We start from the raw sequence: 16,340 nt of genomic DNA, 5'->3' as shown, positions 1-16,340 counted from the left end.
CCTGATATTTCCCTGGCGACGCATCTCCTTCCATAGTCTCCGGTCCGGATCGCTGACGTCTTTGATATCCATCCTGTGCGGATGTGCATCCCCAGCCGCTCGTATGCCTTCGCCACACTGAACTTCTCACCACAGACCATGCAGAGCTACCACTGCATTTTCGAGGCCTCTGTTGATGCTCCTGCCAGGTAGGCCAATGGGAGCAAGAAGGGCATAAGGGGGGGGGTCCAAAGGGAGAACACCTCTTTGAATGGTTTCTTCCCAAATAAATGGGGCAGCCTATTATTATTATTATTATTATTATTATTATTATTATTATTATTATTATTATTATTATGTTTATTTATATCCCGCTTTTTCTCCCAGGTAGCCCAACGAGAGTGAAAGGGAATGAGGGAGGTCCAAAGGGAGAACACATCTTTGGGCTGCACTTCTCTAATAAACAGGGCAGCTTATTATTATTATTATTATTATTATTATTATTATTATTATTATGTTTATTTATATCCCGCTTTTTCTCCCAGGTAGCCCAACGAGAGTGAAAGGGAATGAGGGAGGTCCAAAGGGAGAACACTCTTTGGGCTGCACTTCTCTAATAAACAGGGCAGCTTATTATTATTATTATTATTATTATTATTATTATTATTATTATTATTATTATGTTTATTTATATCCCACTTTTTCTCCCAGGCAGTCCCAACGAGAGTGAAAGGGAATGAGGGAGGTCCAAAGGGAGAACACTCTTTGGGCTGCACTTCTCTAATAAACAGGGCAGCTTATTATTATTATTATTATTATTATTATTATTATTATTATTATTATTATGTTTATATATATCCCAGTTTTTCCCAGGCAGTCCCAACGAGAACGAGAGGGCATAAGTGTGATCAAAAGGGAGAATGTCTCTTAGGGCTGCCACTTCCTAAATAAACAGGGCAACCTATTATTATTATTATTAGTAGTAGTAGTATATTATTATTGTTATTTTATTATGACACAGCAAACAAGATAGATATGCTGGATTTCATATCACAAAATCACAAGTCGAACACTTCCCAAGTGTTGTTGTTGTTATTATTATTATTATTATTATTATTATTATTATTATTATTATTACTTTGAATATGTTTTATTGGTTTTTAGCTGGGTTTTTTTAATGCTGTTTATATTTAATTCTCTTTTAATGTTTGCATGTTGATATATTTAACATGGTATGCTGATGCTTTTATGTTAAGCTGCTTTGAGTCTCCTCCAGGAGAGATAAAGCGGGGTATTAATATTATTATTATTATTATTATTATTATTATTATTATTATTATTATTATTATTAACCCCAAGGGCCCACAACTGGAGGACCATCATCCTCGGCCTACGAGGGATCGCCTAAGTATAACAATAATAATAATATTGATGATGATGATGATGATGTTTATTTATGTCCCACATTTATTCCTAGGTAGCCCAATGAGAGCGAGGAGTCTAAGGGAGGTCTAAAGGGAGAATGCTGCTTTGGGTTGCCACTTCCAAAATAAATGGGGCGGCCTATTATTATTATTATTATTATTATTATTATTATTATTATTATTATTATTATGTTTATTTATATCCCACTTTGGTGGGATATGGTTCCTGGTACCTACCTCTCCCCCAATTCCATTTTACACTACACTACACACACTTTCTCTGGCCCAGTTCTTTTTTAGGAGCCTACCCAGGATTTTTTCTAAGTATCCTAACTGTATATGTGATTTTATATGTTTTATTGACTTGTTCTATATTGTTGGGTTTTTATTTTGTCTGTTCCGCCTGGGCTTGGCCCCATGTAAGCCGCCCGAGTCCCTTCGGGGAGATGGGGCGGGGTATAAAAATAAAGTTATTATTATCTATCTATATATATAAAAGAGTGATGGCATCAGGGCAGCGGACAAAACAACAAAACTACATGCCCCCCAGGCTCGAAATTTGACAATACAACCCATCATCCACGGCTCTAGGTTGATACAACAAAAAGAAAAGAAAAATAAAGTCCTAATTAGAGGGAGAGGAATAATTGTTTTTATCCAATTGCTGCCAGTTTGAAGGCTAAGCTCCGCCCACTTGGTCTCCTAGCAACCTCCTCAGCCCAGGGGACAGGCACAGTTAGGCCTCACTTAGGCCTCTTCCACAGATTATCAGATTTGCACTGGATTATATGGCAGTGTAGACTCAAGGCCCTTCCACACAGCTATATAACCCATTTAGAATCTTATATTATCTGCTTTGCACTGGATTATCTTGACTCCACACTGCCATATAATCCACTTCAGTGTGCATATTAAACATCAGGACAACCATACAACAAACATTCAATACCACCACTACCACAACAATTTCTCACCAACACCACCAGACAACACCACAGCAACGCGTGGCCAGGCACAGCTAGTTATATTATACTTTCTCTCTCCACAAAGGACATTCAAACGGCTTACATTAAAAGCATTTCAATGCAATTTTAAAATATACAAATATTAAAACAACGAATTATCCTTCGTATTAAAAACAGCCTCGCAATTCCTTCTCGCTTTCAGCGTGTCTTCCAAATCCAAGCACTTGCTCTTCGAGGTCTCGGGCGATGGGAACCTGCCCCAGGTGACGGTGGTGCGCCCTGTGCTGCGCAACAAGAAAGGGGCCCCGCTGCTCCTCTTCCGGAGGCTGCTGCTGGGACACACAGAGATGCTCCCCCTCCTCATCAAGAACAGCGGCAACATCCCCGTCCAGGTGATGAAACACAGAGGGTACATTCCCAGAAGTATAGCTGTGTGAAATGGCACTAACCCGTTCTGTCTTCATTTTGAACTTTGGGTGCCCACCCCCCCAGTTGTCGCACCTCAGCCTTGATTCACATTGCTCTAACACACAAACTCCACAGCAGGTTTGAGTCTGTTTAGTTTATTATGAAGAATGAATTGTTTATTGTACTAGCCATAGGCCATGACATCAGTAATATACAACCTTTATAAACACTTTCCAATAAAAACATTAAAACTTATTCAAAAATTAACACTAGCTCTTTAAAATTTTGATAGCAGCAACATAACAATGACAGTGTCTGATTGGTATCATTGTATTATTAAAGATAGATAGTAAAACGATCTTCAAAAAGCAAAAGTAAAGCACCAAAAGTCAGTTACAAATACAGTAGAGTCTCACTTATCCAACGTTCCGGATTATCCAACGCATTTTTGGAGTCAATGTTTTCAATACATCGTGATATTTTGGTGCTAAATTCGTAAATACAGTAATTACTATGTAGCATTACTGCATATTGAACTACTTTTTCTGTCAAATTTGTTGTATAACATTGTGTTTTGGTGCTTAATTTGTAAAATCATAACCTAATTTGATGTTTAATAGGCTTCTCCTTAATCTCTCCTTATTATCCAACATATTCGCTTATCCAACGTTCTACCGGCCTGTTTATGTTGGATAAGTGAGACTCTACTGTATAGTCTTGAGATATAAGTCCAGAGCTTATAAGGAATAAACAACATCCAAAGAGAGCATGGCAAATTCCAAGAAACATAGATACATGGGCTGCAATATAATCCAAAGCACAGCAGGAAAACTGGAGCTTGCTTCTCCGGTAGTGAGTAAGTTGCTTTGACAAAAGCTTTTCCCCAAACGCACCCCTTTTAACACTCTTTGCAAAACATGAAAGCATTTCTCTGCCCCCTCACCTTCCCCCACCTGTTTGCAATTCTCACACTACGCCGTACCCTCAATTCCAAATGCTCAGCTCTATCTAAGGAGCCCATACCATCAAGGTCAGCTTGCTCGTTATTTTGCTGAGACTCATTATTAAGCTGGGAACCTTCTATCCTCCCTTCCTCTGTTCCCATGTCCGTGTGCACCTGGCTGGCTTCAGTGGCTTCAGGGTCACCAACTCTCCCTGTGGGAAAGTGAACCTGCACTCTCTGTTCCTCATTTTCCAAATCTACAGGCCTTTCAAGGAGATTCTGAACCTGAATCCCTCTTTCCTCATTTGTAATTTGGGATCCAGAGTTCCGTTTCTGTTTTGGGAAGAATCTTCCCAAAACAGAAGGGGAGGGGCCCCCAAAATTCAAAAGAAAAACAACAGATGTATGCCATTTCACACACCCCTACCCAGAATGACACCTGCTGGGTCCTTTTGAGCCTGGATCAATGTAGCCTTTTGAAATGTTTCTATTAATGAATTAGTGAAATTATAAGCCACGAAAAAATCATTCCCAAGACCTGTGCCTGGTAACATAGGAACTGAAGAGTTAAAACAGTGGTTCCCAAACTTATTTGGTCTGTCACCTCCTTTCCAAAACTCTGCTGCTTGCGTCCTCAACCAACTGGTCACCCCTTCCCACAGCTGCGCATCGTCGCCAAAGTGCTGCGTTGCCAGCCACCTCCCCATTGAGGACGCAAGCGGCAGAGTTTTGTGGGGAAGGAGTTGCCAAGCTCATTCATCGCTATGAAAAGTGCCTAGATTTGAATGGCGACTATGTTGAGAAGTGGTATTTGGGTGTGGCTTTCAACTGCATATGGTAAATGTTTTTTCCTATACTTTGTTCATTTTAAATTCCAAAACGTAATCTACTTTCTGGATAACCCTTGTACAATGACTTGGATTTCAGATCATGTTGTTAATGTTCATTTAGGAATTCTACTGTTTTCTGGGGGTTTTTTAGGTGCGGAGATATGTCATTATTCCCCAAAACATCAGGAAATGAGGTCATGACATATCTCCCCACCTAAGGTAATGTAGATGGAGCCTTCGTTGTACCTCAACTGGAGCCGTTCGGAGAGGTGGGTAACAAACTGTGTTATGGTTATGATGATGATTATTATCAAGGTTGCCTTAAAGCCAGCTGAATATTTAGAGTGGCAGCTTGATTAGGGGCTGATGAATGAGGCTCCGTGTATTTCTCAGTCCTTTTCCAAGATTTGACCTCTTGATCTTCAACATTATTCTCCCTTTGCTACAGCTGTATCTGGATGTATCGGATGAGAATTCTGCCTTCAGCCTGAAGCCTACCTCCACCACGCAATGCACTTATATGAATTATAAGACTGAGGAGCATGGGCCCAGTGAGGGAGGTAAAGGGCGTGAAACTGCAACGGCACAAGCAATTGGCCGAGCTGGGAAGGGGGGACACAGGAGAGGAGGAGGGTCTCATGTGACAATAATAGTCCTATATATAGTAGAGTCTCACTTATCCAACCTTCGCTTATCCAATGTTCTGTATTATCCAATGCAGTCGGCCTTTTAGTAGTCAGTGTTTGTAGTCAATGTTTTCAATACATTGCAATGTTTTGGTGCTAAATTCGTAAATACGGTAATTACTAAATAACGTTACCATGTATTGAACAGCTTTTTCTATCGATTTGTTGTAAAACATGATGTTTTGGTGCTTAATTTGTCAAATTACATTATGATTTTACGTTTAATAGGCTTTTCCTTAATGCCTTCTTATTATCCAACATTTTCGCTTATCCAACATTCTGCTGGCCCGTTTATGTTGGATAAGCGAGACTACTGTAGTCACTTGTCCAGAAACAGTAGCCACAAATACAGATAATGTTATCTAATGCAAAAAAGATTTCTATTATTATTATTATTATTATTATTATTATTATTATTATTATTATTATTTTATTATGACACAGCAAACAAGATAGATATGCTGGATTTCATATCACAAAATCACAAGTCGAACACTTCCCAAGTGTCTAGGACTGTGTGATGTATTTTTGGATGATGTGTGCAGATCCCAGTCGGGTGGCCTTTTGCAGCTGGCAGATCATAATTTTGTCAATGTCTATTGTTTCCAAATGCCGGCTGAGATATTATTATTATTATTATTATTATTATTATTATTATTATTATTATTATTATTTCCCATATAGTTTGTTTTGCAAAGATATGGGGAAGGGTACAAGAGTGGATATAGAGCAGGAGCATTTTAAATATCTTACATCTTCATCTTCTTTCATTATTATCTAGTAAAAAAGTTTCTATTATTATTATTGTTGTTGTTATTTTTATTATTATTATTATTATTATTATTATTATTATTATTATTATTATTATTATTATTATCTGATACACAACAAGATTAGTACACAGCAGCCAGGATCATTATGCCAGACATTTCCCAAGTGTCTAGGACTATGTGATGTATCAGTGAATAATATGTGCAGATCCGAGTAGCATCTTTGTTTTTTAACACAATCTTGAGGTCAGGAGTCTTGTGCTCCAAAACTCTTGTCAGTCTGAATTCGGAAGTCCCAGGGTAGTTTGATGTGTTCATTTTCTGTAATTTTTTTAGGCTTGTGATCCCACCATTCTTTATCACAGGCAGTTGTTAGTTGTGGCACAAGTTGTTGTTGTTGTTATTATTATTATTTCCCATATAATTTGTATTGCAAAGATATGGGGAAAGCTATGATAGTGGTTACAGAACAAGGGCATTTTTAACATCGTACATCTTTGTCTTTTTCCATTGTTATCTAATACAAAACAGATATTATTCTTAATCTTATTTCTCATATAATTTGTCTGAGATTCTCTTCCTTTCCTTTCTTTTTTTTCAGCCAGGAAACCTCACACGGCCTCCCTGTTTCTCCCCATTGAGGAATCAGCCGAGTTTGAGGTGGTTTTCCACCCCAGCCTGACCCAGCGGCTGGAAGGGCAGATCCGCCTCTCCATTGTGGACAACCAGTATGAGGAGACCAGGATTCAGATGGTGGGCGAGGGCTACCAGGAGGACGTCACGCTGGACAACATCCGCAGCTTGATGGACGGCGGCGAGTCCGGGAGCGCCGAGGAGCATCTCGGGGAGAGCACTGCAGAGAGTAAGGCAAAGAGAAAGGAAGAGTAGTTTAAAAAGCAGATGGATATAAAAGACATGAGAATAAGCGCAAAAGAAAATATAAAATACCTTGGAATAATCATAACCAAAGATCTAAAATCCATAGAAAGGAATAATCTAGAAGAATTAAGAAAACACATGGAGGGGAAGTTAAAGGATTATAATAATCTGCGATTATCATGGTTCAGCAGAATAGCCCTAGTAAAAATGAAAGTCTTACCCAAAATAAATTTCTTGTTCAGAATGATACCATTAATGATTTCAGAAAAGGAAATAAATAACTGGCAACAAATGATAAACAAATATTGCAATAATGGTAAAAAGAACAGATTAAACAAACAAATTTGGTACAGCCCCCAAAAAGAAGGAGGATTGGGCCTTCCGAATATAAAAAAATATTATGAGGCAAACCAATTAAGATATGTAGTAGAGAAGATGATGGATGGAGAAGGTTTGGAATGGATGGAATCAGGGAATAAGGCAATTGAGTGGAGGAAGGATAACATATTCTTTAAAGAAATCTCAAAGAAAGAGATAAAACAAATTGGAAATATATCATTAAGAAATATAATGGAAATATGGAATAAATATAAAGGACAATTAATTAATAATAATTCAGTTTTAACGCCAATAATAATGGAAAAAGATTTCCCAAAGGAACTAAAAGGAACACTAGATAAAGAATTAGAAAAAAGGGAACTAAAAAGGGTAGGAAATTGGATAGAACAAAAAATGGAAAAGGTAAAAATGAGAGAAGAATTGAGAGGAATAAATATTTCTTGGATTCATTGGATTCAATTAGAAAAATGGAATGAAAACTGGTGGGCCCAAAATAAAACTGGAAAACAAATAACGCAATTTGAGGAATTAATAATAAAAGCATTAAAAAGAGGAAATAGTGAGCCATTAAAAGGAACAACAAGTAAAATATATAAAATACTAATTAAATTAATAGAAAAAAAGAAAAGACTAACATTAAGAGAATCATGGGAGGAGGAATTAGGAACAAAGATAACGGAAAAAGAATGGGAGGAGATATGGAAAACAAGACAATTAAAAAACATGTCAATTAGAATAAAAGAAAATTATTACAAACTAATTTGGAAGTGGTATTTAACACCAAGAAGGTTAAATATTATGAATAAGAATAATAATGAAAAATGCTGGCGAGGGTGCCAGGAAATTGGAACTTACATGCATATGTGGTGGGATTGTAAACATGTAAAAGGTTTTTGGGAATTGGTCATAAGGGAAATAGAAAATATTATGAATATAAAAATTAGAAGGAATCCAGTGGAAATATTACTTTTAATTAAAAAAGAGGATGAGAAAGATAAGAAGGAAAAAAAATTAATAGACATGCTATTAACAGCAGCTAGATTACTAATTGCAAAACATTGGAAAGGAGAAATGAAAATACAAATTAATGAATGGTATAAAGAAGTTTGGCGAATGGCACTGAATGACAAGCTAACATCAAATTTAAAAGTAAAGAAGGGATTATGGGAAAAATGATTTTGAAAGTATTTGGAGAAAATTTCTAGAAAAATTATTGGAAAAAGAAGATGGGAATTTACCTCCAAATGAAGAATTGAACTTTTGGTGGGACTACAGAAGAAGAGATGGCTCTGGGGAAGGGGAGCACAGGGGTGAATGTAAATAAAAGAGGGGGAAATGTATAGAATATGTTTATATAATTGTAACTTTTTCTCAATAATAACAATAAAAAATATTTTAAAAAAGAGAGAGAGAGAAAGGAGACGCAGCAGCCAGTGTCTGCGTGGGATGTATAGTTTGCAAGCATTTGTCAGCCCACAATGTCAAGCTGTTTAGGGCCTCGTTCAGGAAGTCTGGTCTCTCTCCCTGCAGCTGCCAGGTTGGACCATATCTGGTTTGGGGACTGCATCGTCGGGAAGCCCTACCAAGCAACATTCACCATCACCAACCACAGCAAGACTGATGCAATGAGATTCGAGTGGCCTGCCTTGAACCCTCATTTGACCTTCTCCCCGCAGGTAAGGGGCCTGCCTGTTGCTCCATGCCCGTTCTTCTGGGTTCCTCACAAGGGATGGATGTACATTCCCTTGTCTCCTGGGGGGCTGAGCATTTGTTTGCACAATTCTTTGAAGAGCCTTCTGTTTAGTCATGGAACCAGTATTCCCTCCCCCCCCCCCCCCATTTCTTGGGAATGTGTCCTGTTTTGTCTTTCAAGAACAGCCTTAAAACACTGTGGTAAGTAAATGAAAACTGCTTTACTTCAGCAAAACATAAAGTACAGCACACTCAGTAGAATAATGCCAAATGAAGCAAGGTCAAGCACAGTCCTTAGTCTCTGATAAATTCCCAAATCAAATAGCAGTCTTACTTCAGACAAAGAAACAGCAATAAATCCTCAGGAGCAGTTTCCCAGATGCAGACTTGAAGCAGGCACAAGGGGAGCGAAGAGTCAGTTTGTTACCAGCAAGAGCTGGCTGCACCTGCTTCTGCTTTATAGCCCTCACAGCTGCTAGGACAGTTCTAGCATCATCCATTCCCTCACCTACCAAATTACAGATGCTACAAAACACAGTTTTGGTCTGGTAGTCCAAGTCCGCCCTTCTTCGTTTATCAAATTTATTTCTATTCCTAGGCAATAAGTTACATTGCCAAGTTGTTTCACTTCAACACTCTTGTTAAGATGTTGAAGAATTTCATTAAGATCAGATTGTTCTTCATAACAAAAATTCAGATCATTGACGTAAGTTAGAATATATGTCCATTTGTTTTCCTTGCATATTGAATAAAGGTAACTGTCAGTCTTTCTTTGTGAAAACTCCTTCTCAATTAGCATTGGGTTCAGTTTCTCATTCCAGGTTCTGGCCACCTGTTTCAAACCATAAAGGCTCTTTCGTAGATTGCATGTAAGATGCCTGTTGGTTTCATCCTCATCAATAAACATTTCAGCTTGGTAGTTGTTTTTTTTCCTATTCCGCACAAGATTTGTGATATCCTTTCTCCACTGAGTGAATGGGGTTTCATTTAGGATCACTGGCGCTCTTTCCTTCTTTCCCCGCAGGTGGGCCACCTCCACGCAAGCTGCTCCAAGAACACCATCCTGACCTTTAAGGCCAAAGCTCCACTCTGCATCAGGGAACAGCTGCTCAAGTGCAAGGTTTCCAGGATCGCCTTCCCGCAGCCGGCAGACCAGGTGCCCGACTGGGATGACCGCCAGCACACCGTCAAGTGGGTGGACGTCTCCAAAGCCAGTGGCAACCCTCGCCCGGCAAAGAAGAAGGTAAGGAAACCAGGCCTAGAACCCCAGTCTCCCCAGGGGAGAAGAGGCTGTTGGCTCCAGATTGGGGATATTTCTTAACAAATAATCAACTCACAGAATCATAGAATTTGAAGGAAACCCCAAGGACCATCCAGCCAAACCTTCTTTCCACCATGCAGGAAAAGCACAAAGTACCACTAATGGATAGCCATCCAGCCTCTGCTTAATAATAATAATAATAATAATAATAATAATAATAATAATAATAATAATAAAGAATCCTAGAGTTTGAAGAAGTCCCAAGGGCCATCCAATCCAACCTCCTTTTGCCATAAAGGAAAAGCACAATCAAAGCACCCCTGTTGTTCCTCAGTGCTGGTTCACTTTGCTCTTGACACACACTCCACCACAACAGACTTGATTTTTACAGTTTATTGATAAAAGATAACAAAGTCTTAATAAAAAGCAGTAAAGAAAGCAGTAATCCCATTGCAAAGGCAATCTGCAGAATATAGTTCAAAGTCTCTGTAGAAAATAGTTCAAAGTCTCTAATATAGCAAATCAGTCCTGATAAACAAGGCAGCATGAACTCCAAAATACAATCTAAACACAGAATCTAGGCATGAACAAAACAAGAATCCATTTCCATGAGCAGAGACAAGGTAGGAATTAAGCTTCCAAAATCAATGTTGCTTCGTTTGAAATCTTTCCCTGTATTCTCCCTTTTTAACCATGCTTACAAGCTAAGAAAGCATTCCTCTGACCTTGGGTTCCTACATGTTTACTAGCTATTCTCACAGAATGCCTGGGACGAACTCTTAACCTTAACCTTATGTCTCTATCTAAAGAAGGCTCCTCTGACTCGCTGCCAGAGCCACCTGGACTTTGCTGATGTTCTAAATCTTGTGAAAGGTCACCCTTATCACTAACTACAGCTTCCCTGCTAGCCTGCAGCCTGTCTGACAATTCACAGCCTTCAACATTTTCGTGGTCAGCCTGTATTTCTGACAATTAAGAACCTTCAACATTTTCTTCGTCAGCTTGCATAAACCCAAATCCCCCTTCATCATCAGACTGAACCACAACAACCCCCGACAGGTGGCCATACCGCCTTTGCTTAATAATAATAATAATAATAATAATAATAATAATAATTCCAAGGGCCTCTTCCTATCTCTCTGCTCTCAATGCAGGTGATTGAGAAAGATCCGGAGCCGGCGTACCTCCCTCTGGAGGAAGGTGGCCGGGAGCTAGAGCTTCGGGTGAGTGCCATCGTGGACTATGCCCAGTACAAGTTGGAGGTGGACGCTGTGCACTTCAAGGACACGTTGCTCTTCCAGACAAGGGTCTTCAAGTGAGTACTATCTCTACACAAAGAGGTGTTCAATTATTTTAATGGGCCTGTTTATATTTTAATAGTTTTAATGATAGAAGTGTGAAGTTGGAAGAGACCACAGTGACCATCCAGTCCAGCCCCCAGGCATGCAGGAACAGATAATATTTAATCTCATTTGAATCATATGGTTTTTTTTTTAGGTTTGTAAGTTATATATTGTATTGTTTTTATTGTTAGATGCTTATAGAGAATCGTTGACTCATAGCATAATAGAGTTGGAAGAGACCACATGGGCCATCTAGTCCAACCCCCTGCCATGCAGGAAATGCACAATCAAAGCACTCCAGACAGAGAGAGAGATAAAGGGGAACAGATAGCAATAATAATAAAAATAACAATAGCAACAACACTATGTAATTCGATTTTTATTCCTGGGTTATAAATGCCATTTCCTAATTGGTTCTGTCATAAAATCATAGAAAAAAATTATTAAACTGCAAAACCTTTATTTTTTTGGGACATCCTGCAGCGCATTTTGCTCTCGTTTTTCAGTTAATATTTCAAAGTGTCAACTAATTCAACATCATTTGCGGCAGCCACAAAAATAAAATTTCTGGAGTCTAACAAGTACTTTCAAAGTAAGGACCACACAATGAAACAGGAAATAATTATTTCAAGCCAGGAACAAAAAAAATTTCAAATGTTGTTAGATGACGGATTTTGTTCTGGAACTGGATTTTATTTCTATGGTTCTACTTTTTGAAGTTTGTTCTCCAAGGGAAACTGTGAAGGAGACCTTTTGGTGACTGTGTCTCTGCTGTACCTACCAAATCATCATCATCATCATCAAATCATTTTGCCTCCAAATGGCCCATAAGACACAAGGGTATTTTCACCATGCTTTTAGGTGTCCTGTGCTATTTAAGGCCCGAGAGAAGCTTTTTTAATGGCACAGGAAGCAAGTAGCGATCTTTTGATGTTCTCTCTACCTCTCTTCCCGGATTGCGCTGTCAGAGTGGAGCTCTTCAACACAGGGAATGTGCAGCTGGAATACTCCTGGAACGTGGTGGTGGATGAGAGTGCGAGGCTGGTCAACTTTGCCACGGAACCCGGGCAGACCAACACCGAAGGTACAGATGAAACAGATGTGTTTCCTCCTGCTATCTCTTTAGATTGAAGAGTTGAAGGTCCCTTTGCCATTTGTCAGACAATTTGGACCCTTCCCATGGCCCCATGCACCTTCTGGCCACTGAGGCATCCAGTGAACATCAACACTTCACTTCAGCATTCTTAAGTCTTAGAATCTTTGGCTATTTACATGGGGAAATGAGCAGGTTCTTCAGTAATCTTTTAGGCTAAGTATATTAAATTTATTTATTGCAAATCATAGCTATACAGACATATCTGGTCAACTACAGGAATACAGAAACATACATATATAGTATATGTTTAGTGGTAAGAAGCTGTGATAGTCATAGTGAGGATGATTGTTGTATTTATTGTGTCAGAAGCAACTTGAAGTATGACTGTTGTAGATTGACAATGTATTAATTCTAGTTGCTTTTTAATATTAATAATAAGCATGGTTTTGTTTTGATGAATGCTTCGGTGGGGATGGTTCTGTGATTCTATGTATTTTGTTTGGTGTTTTATATATTGAGTTGTTTGTAGCTTTGTTGGCGTTAGGGAGCAGGAAAGTGTTCATGAGTCAGACAGGCAGTCAGAATCTGAGGAGGAGATTTTGCAAGTACCCACATTTCAGGAAAGGTGAAGGAAACAGAGCAGAGACGTTGTTCAGCTAGAATAGCTGCCAGAAATGCAGCTGAGTAATTGGGAACCGCCCTAGCAGCTGTGGGGGAATTCAGGGCTATAAATCAGAAGCAGGTGCAGTCAACTTTTGCTGGTAACAGACTCTAATTCCTAAGGCTTCGCTCCCCTTGTGCCTGCTTCGAGTCTGCATCTGGGAAACTGCTCCTACGGATTTATTGCTGTTTCTTTGTCTGAAGTAAGACTGCTACTTGATTTGGGAATTTATCAGAGACTTAAGAACTGTGTTTGCCCTAAGACCTCCTTGCTTTCTTTTGCATTATACCACTGAGTGTGCTGTTCTTTATGTTTTGCTGAAGTAAAGCAGTTTTCATTTACTTACCATATTGTTTTAAGGCTGTTCTTGAATGACAAAACAGGACAGCTGGTCTGGTTTTTTGTTGGATAAAAATCATTTTTTTAAAAAAGGAAAATGGAGAGAAACACTGCCTGGGCATTGCTTTTATCCCCTTCTCTTCTACTGAACATTTTAACTTAATGTTCATGTGGTCTGCCCTTGTTTTCATTGTCTCCTTGTTTTATTTTGTAATGGATATTATTTACTGTATTGCTTATTGTACTGTGCTGTGCTGTTTTTATATGCTGTTTACATTGTATTGTTTTGGGCATGGCCCCATGTAAGCCGCCCCGAATCCCCGTTGGGGAGATAGTGGCGGGATATAAATAAAGTATTATTATTATTATTATTATTATTATTATTATTATTATTATTATTACTACTGTGCTGTAGGTAAGGCATTCATCCCACAAGTCCGCTGTTTGATTGTGATTTTAAACCACATATCCTTTTCACCTTAATAGGAATTAGTTCCATATGAATTAGTTAGTCACCCACATATTGGAGCCTCAGAGAAAGTAGTGTATGGAAGCCATTGCCATGACCAGAGTTGTTCTCTTTGCTCTCATCAGATGCAACGTCAACGACCTCGGCAACGTCCCTCAAGACCCAGGGCAGCCGTCCGTCCACCCAGCTGGGGAGCATGCTGGAGAGCTTCTCCTCGTACCTCTTCCCAACGCCTACCCGGCCCCCGTTCCTCCTAGAGCCCAGGAACGGCACCATCCCCCACGGGAGATCACAGATCCTGCAAGTGAAGTTCTCTCCCCAGGAAGTCGGGGAGTTTGAAGGCCGCCTGATCTGCAGGTAAGAGGGTGTCACCCAACAGCCTCTGGCGCTCACTCACACACCTTTCAAATAATGGCCGGGAGCTTCATCTCAGAAGAGGAGAGATCTGGATTGTTGAAGCACAGTGGCCCACTATCCCTAGTCCTCTTTCCCAGTCAAGGACTAGAAATCAAAGAGATAAAATTCAATAGTTTATTCTGCAGAAGAACTAACGGATGGTTTACAATCAAGGCAAGCCAACAAATGCACTAAGAAAAGTGCCATGTTAGACTGTTTTATCGTCTCAAATTGATGCAAACACGCACACATGTATGCATAAAATCAAACTTTCTTTCCCCCCCCTCTCAACTCAGTACTTCTGTGTCTCTTTTCTGTTCTGTAAACAATCCTATGTTTGGGCTGTGGCGCAGGCTGGAGAGCAGCTGCAATGAGTTCGAGGCCCGCTCGGAGCCTATGTTTGTCTTGTCTTTGTTCTATGTTAAAAGGCATTGAATGTTTGCCTATATGTGTAATGTGATCCGCCCTGAGTCCCCTTCGGGGTGAGAAGGGCAGAATATAAATACTGTAAATAAATAAATAATAAATATGTTCCTAAACAATCCTTGTGTTTCTGAAAACAATTCCAGTGCATCTCTTTCTACCTCTCACCCAGATCCTGGTGTTTAGTAATGCTTTAACAACACTTATCTCTTTCCACATTCCTTCACTCCTTTTTGCTCCTTTTTTTTGCTCCCTCCCTTTCCTTTAACCCATCCTCACATCTTCCTGTGAAATCCACTTTACATGTCCTGGTCCCAACAGGGTCACAGCGGGAAATGTAAACCTCTGTGGCAGCCTTGGGGCAGAAGAAAGAGATGCGCCATGACGAAATGGGATCTGCAAGTTAGACACTTCCCATCCCATCCCATGTGTTTTCCAGCTGGAACTACAGATCTGACACACGCTAGGATCTCAAAACACAATGTCTCACCTGTGTTCAGCATTCCCGCCTCGTAGGACACTTCAGCTGCATTTCAAGGATGGAGGGCTACGAGTGAAGGCCGGAAGTGCTTAAATGTCACATGATGTACTCCGTGCCCCTCCGTGCTTGAAAGCAGCTAAAGTGTCCAACGATGGGAAAATTTCTACATGCGATGATGTCGTAACAATATATTGGCAGAATTATAGCAGGGCCTCCCCCTTTCTGACTGTCACGCTCTCATTCTCGGCATCTACCTTCACAGCATTTTGAACCTGAAGGCAGAAGAGGTTGGCCCAGTCGTGACGGTGAAGGGGAAGGGCCTTCTTCCCTACTGCCATTTTGACCTCGAAGACTCCGATTACATAACGGCAAAGAGGCGCAACCCAGAGCTGCGGGGACCAGGTGGAGCAGGCCTTGCCCCCGACACAAAAGTGATTGAGTTCACCTCAGTGGGCGTCCACGTCCGGAACACCAAGTGAGTGAGTGCGTGAGTGCGCAGCCCTCTCAAGGGGACCCTGCGAACTGGGGTTCGAACAACACCCATTGGGGGCACATCCAAGGGTGGGCAGAACCCTTCTCATTTGACCAGAGGGAACCATAATGTGCTTTGCTTTTCCCTTAGCAAAGGAGCTACTCCCCTTGTGCCGTCGCGCCTGGGGCTATAACTCTTAGTGAAAGAGGCATGGACGTGACATCTTTCCCCAGGGGATTGCTTCTTGGCCTCCTTTAGGGAAACTGGAACTCCCAAGGACCAAAACACTGTAGATAACTCAAAACTGGTTTTATTGTTCACAAAAGGTTATCTATTTAAGGCAATAATCTGGAAGTTTCAAAGGGGTAAAGGAAAATATACAGTCTTTGGTTGTCTTAAGTCCAAGGAGCTCTGTAGCTGAGAAGCTTTTCCAGGTCCCTCTTTCTCAATGGCTGTGAATACCGAAGCAATCCTCAGCCTCAGT

The 16,340-nt window shown here is 40.1% G+C and overlaps 1 protein-coding gene across 2 annotated transcripts in view; it reads left to right on the top strand.

The window, feature by feature from the left end:
- Positions 1-16,340, top strand: part of hydin (HYDIN axonemal central pair apparatus protein) — a 160,276-nt gene that overhangs the window by 121,307 nt on the left and 22,629 nt on the right. For both annotated transcript variants that reach the window (XM_062961682.1, XM_062961683.1), the window contains exons 61-70: positions 37-188; positions 2,571-2,760; positions 4,998-5,109; positions 6,607-6,867; positions 8,754-8,899; positions 9,940-10,158; positions 11,331-11,491; positions 12,488-12,603; positions 14,210-14,441; positions 15,647-15,859. In XM_062961682.1, the coding sequence (XP_062817752.1) occupies positions 37-188; positions 2,571-2,760; positions 4,998-5,109; positions 6,607-6,867; positions 8,754-8,899; positions 9,940-10,158; positions 11,331-11,491; positions 12,488-12,603; positions 14,210-14,441; positions 15,647-15,859 (1,802 nt within the window). The remainder of the gene's footprint in view (positions 1-36; positions 189-2,570; positions 2,761-4,997; positions 5,110-6,606; positions 6,868-8,753; positions 8,900-9,939; positions 10,159-11,330; positions 11,492-12,487; positions 12,604-14,209; positions 14,442-15,646; positions 15,860-16,340) is intronic.

This window comes from Anolis carolinensis, unplaced genomic scaffold (genome assembly GCF_035594765.1).
Source record: "Anolis carolinensis isolate JA03-04 unplaced genomic scaffold, rAnoCar3.1.pri scaffold_9, whole genome shotgun sequence".
Taxonomy (NCBI): Eukaryota; Metazoa; Chordata; class Lepidosauria; order Squamata; family Dactyloidae; genus Anolis; species Anolis carolinensis.
The sequence above is the reverse complement of the archived record's forward strand: the minus strand, read 5'-3'. Positions and strand labels throughout refer to the sequence as shown.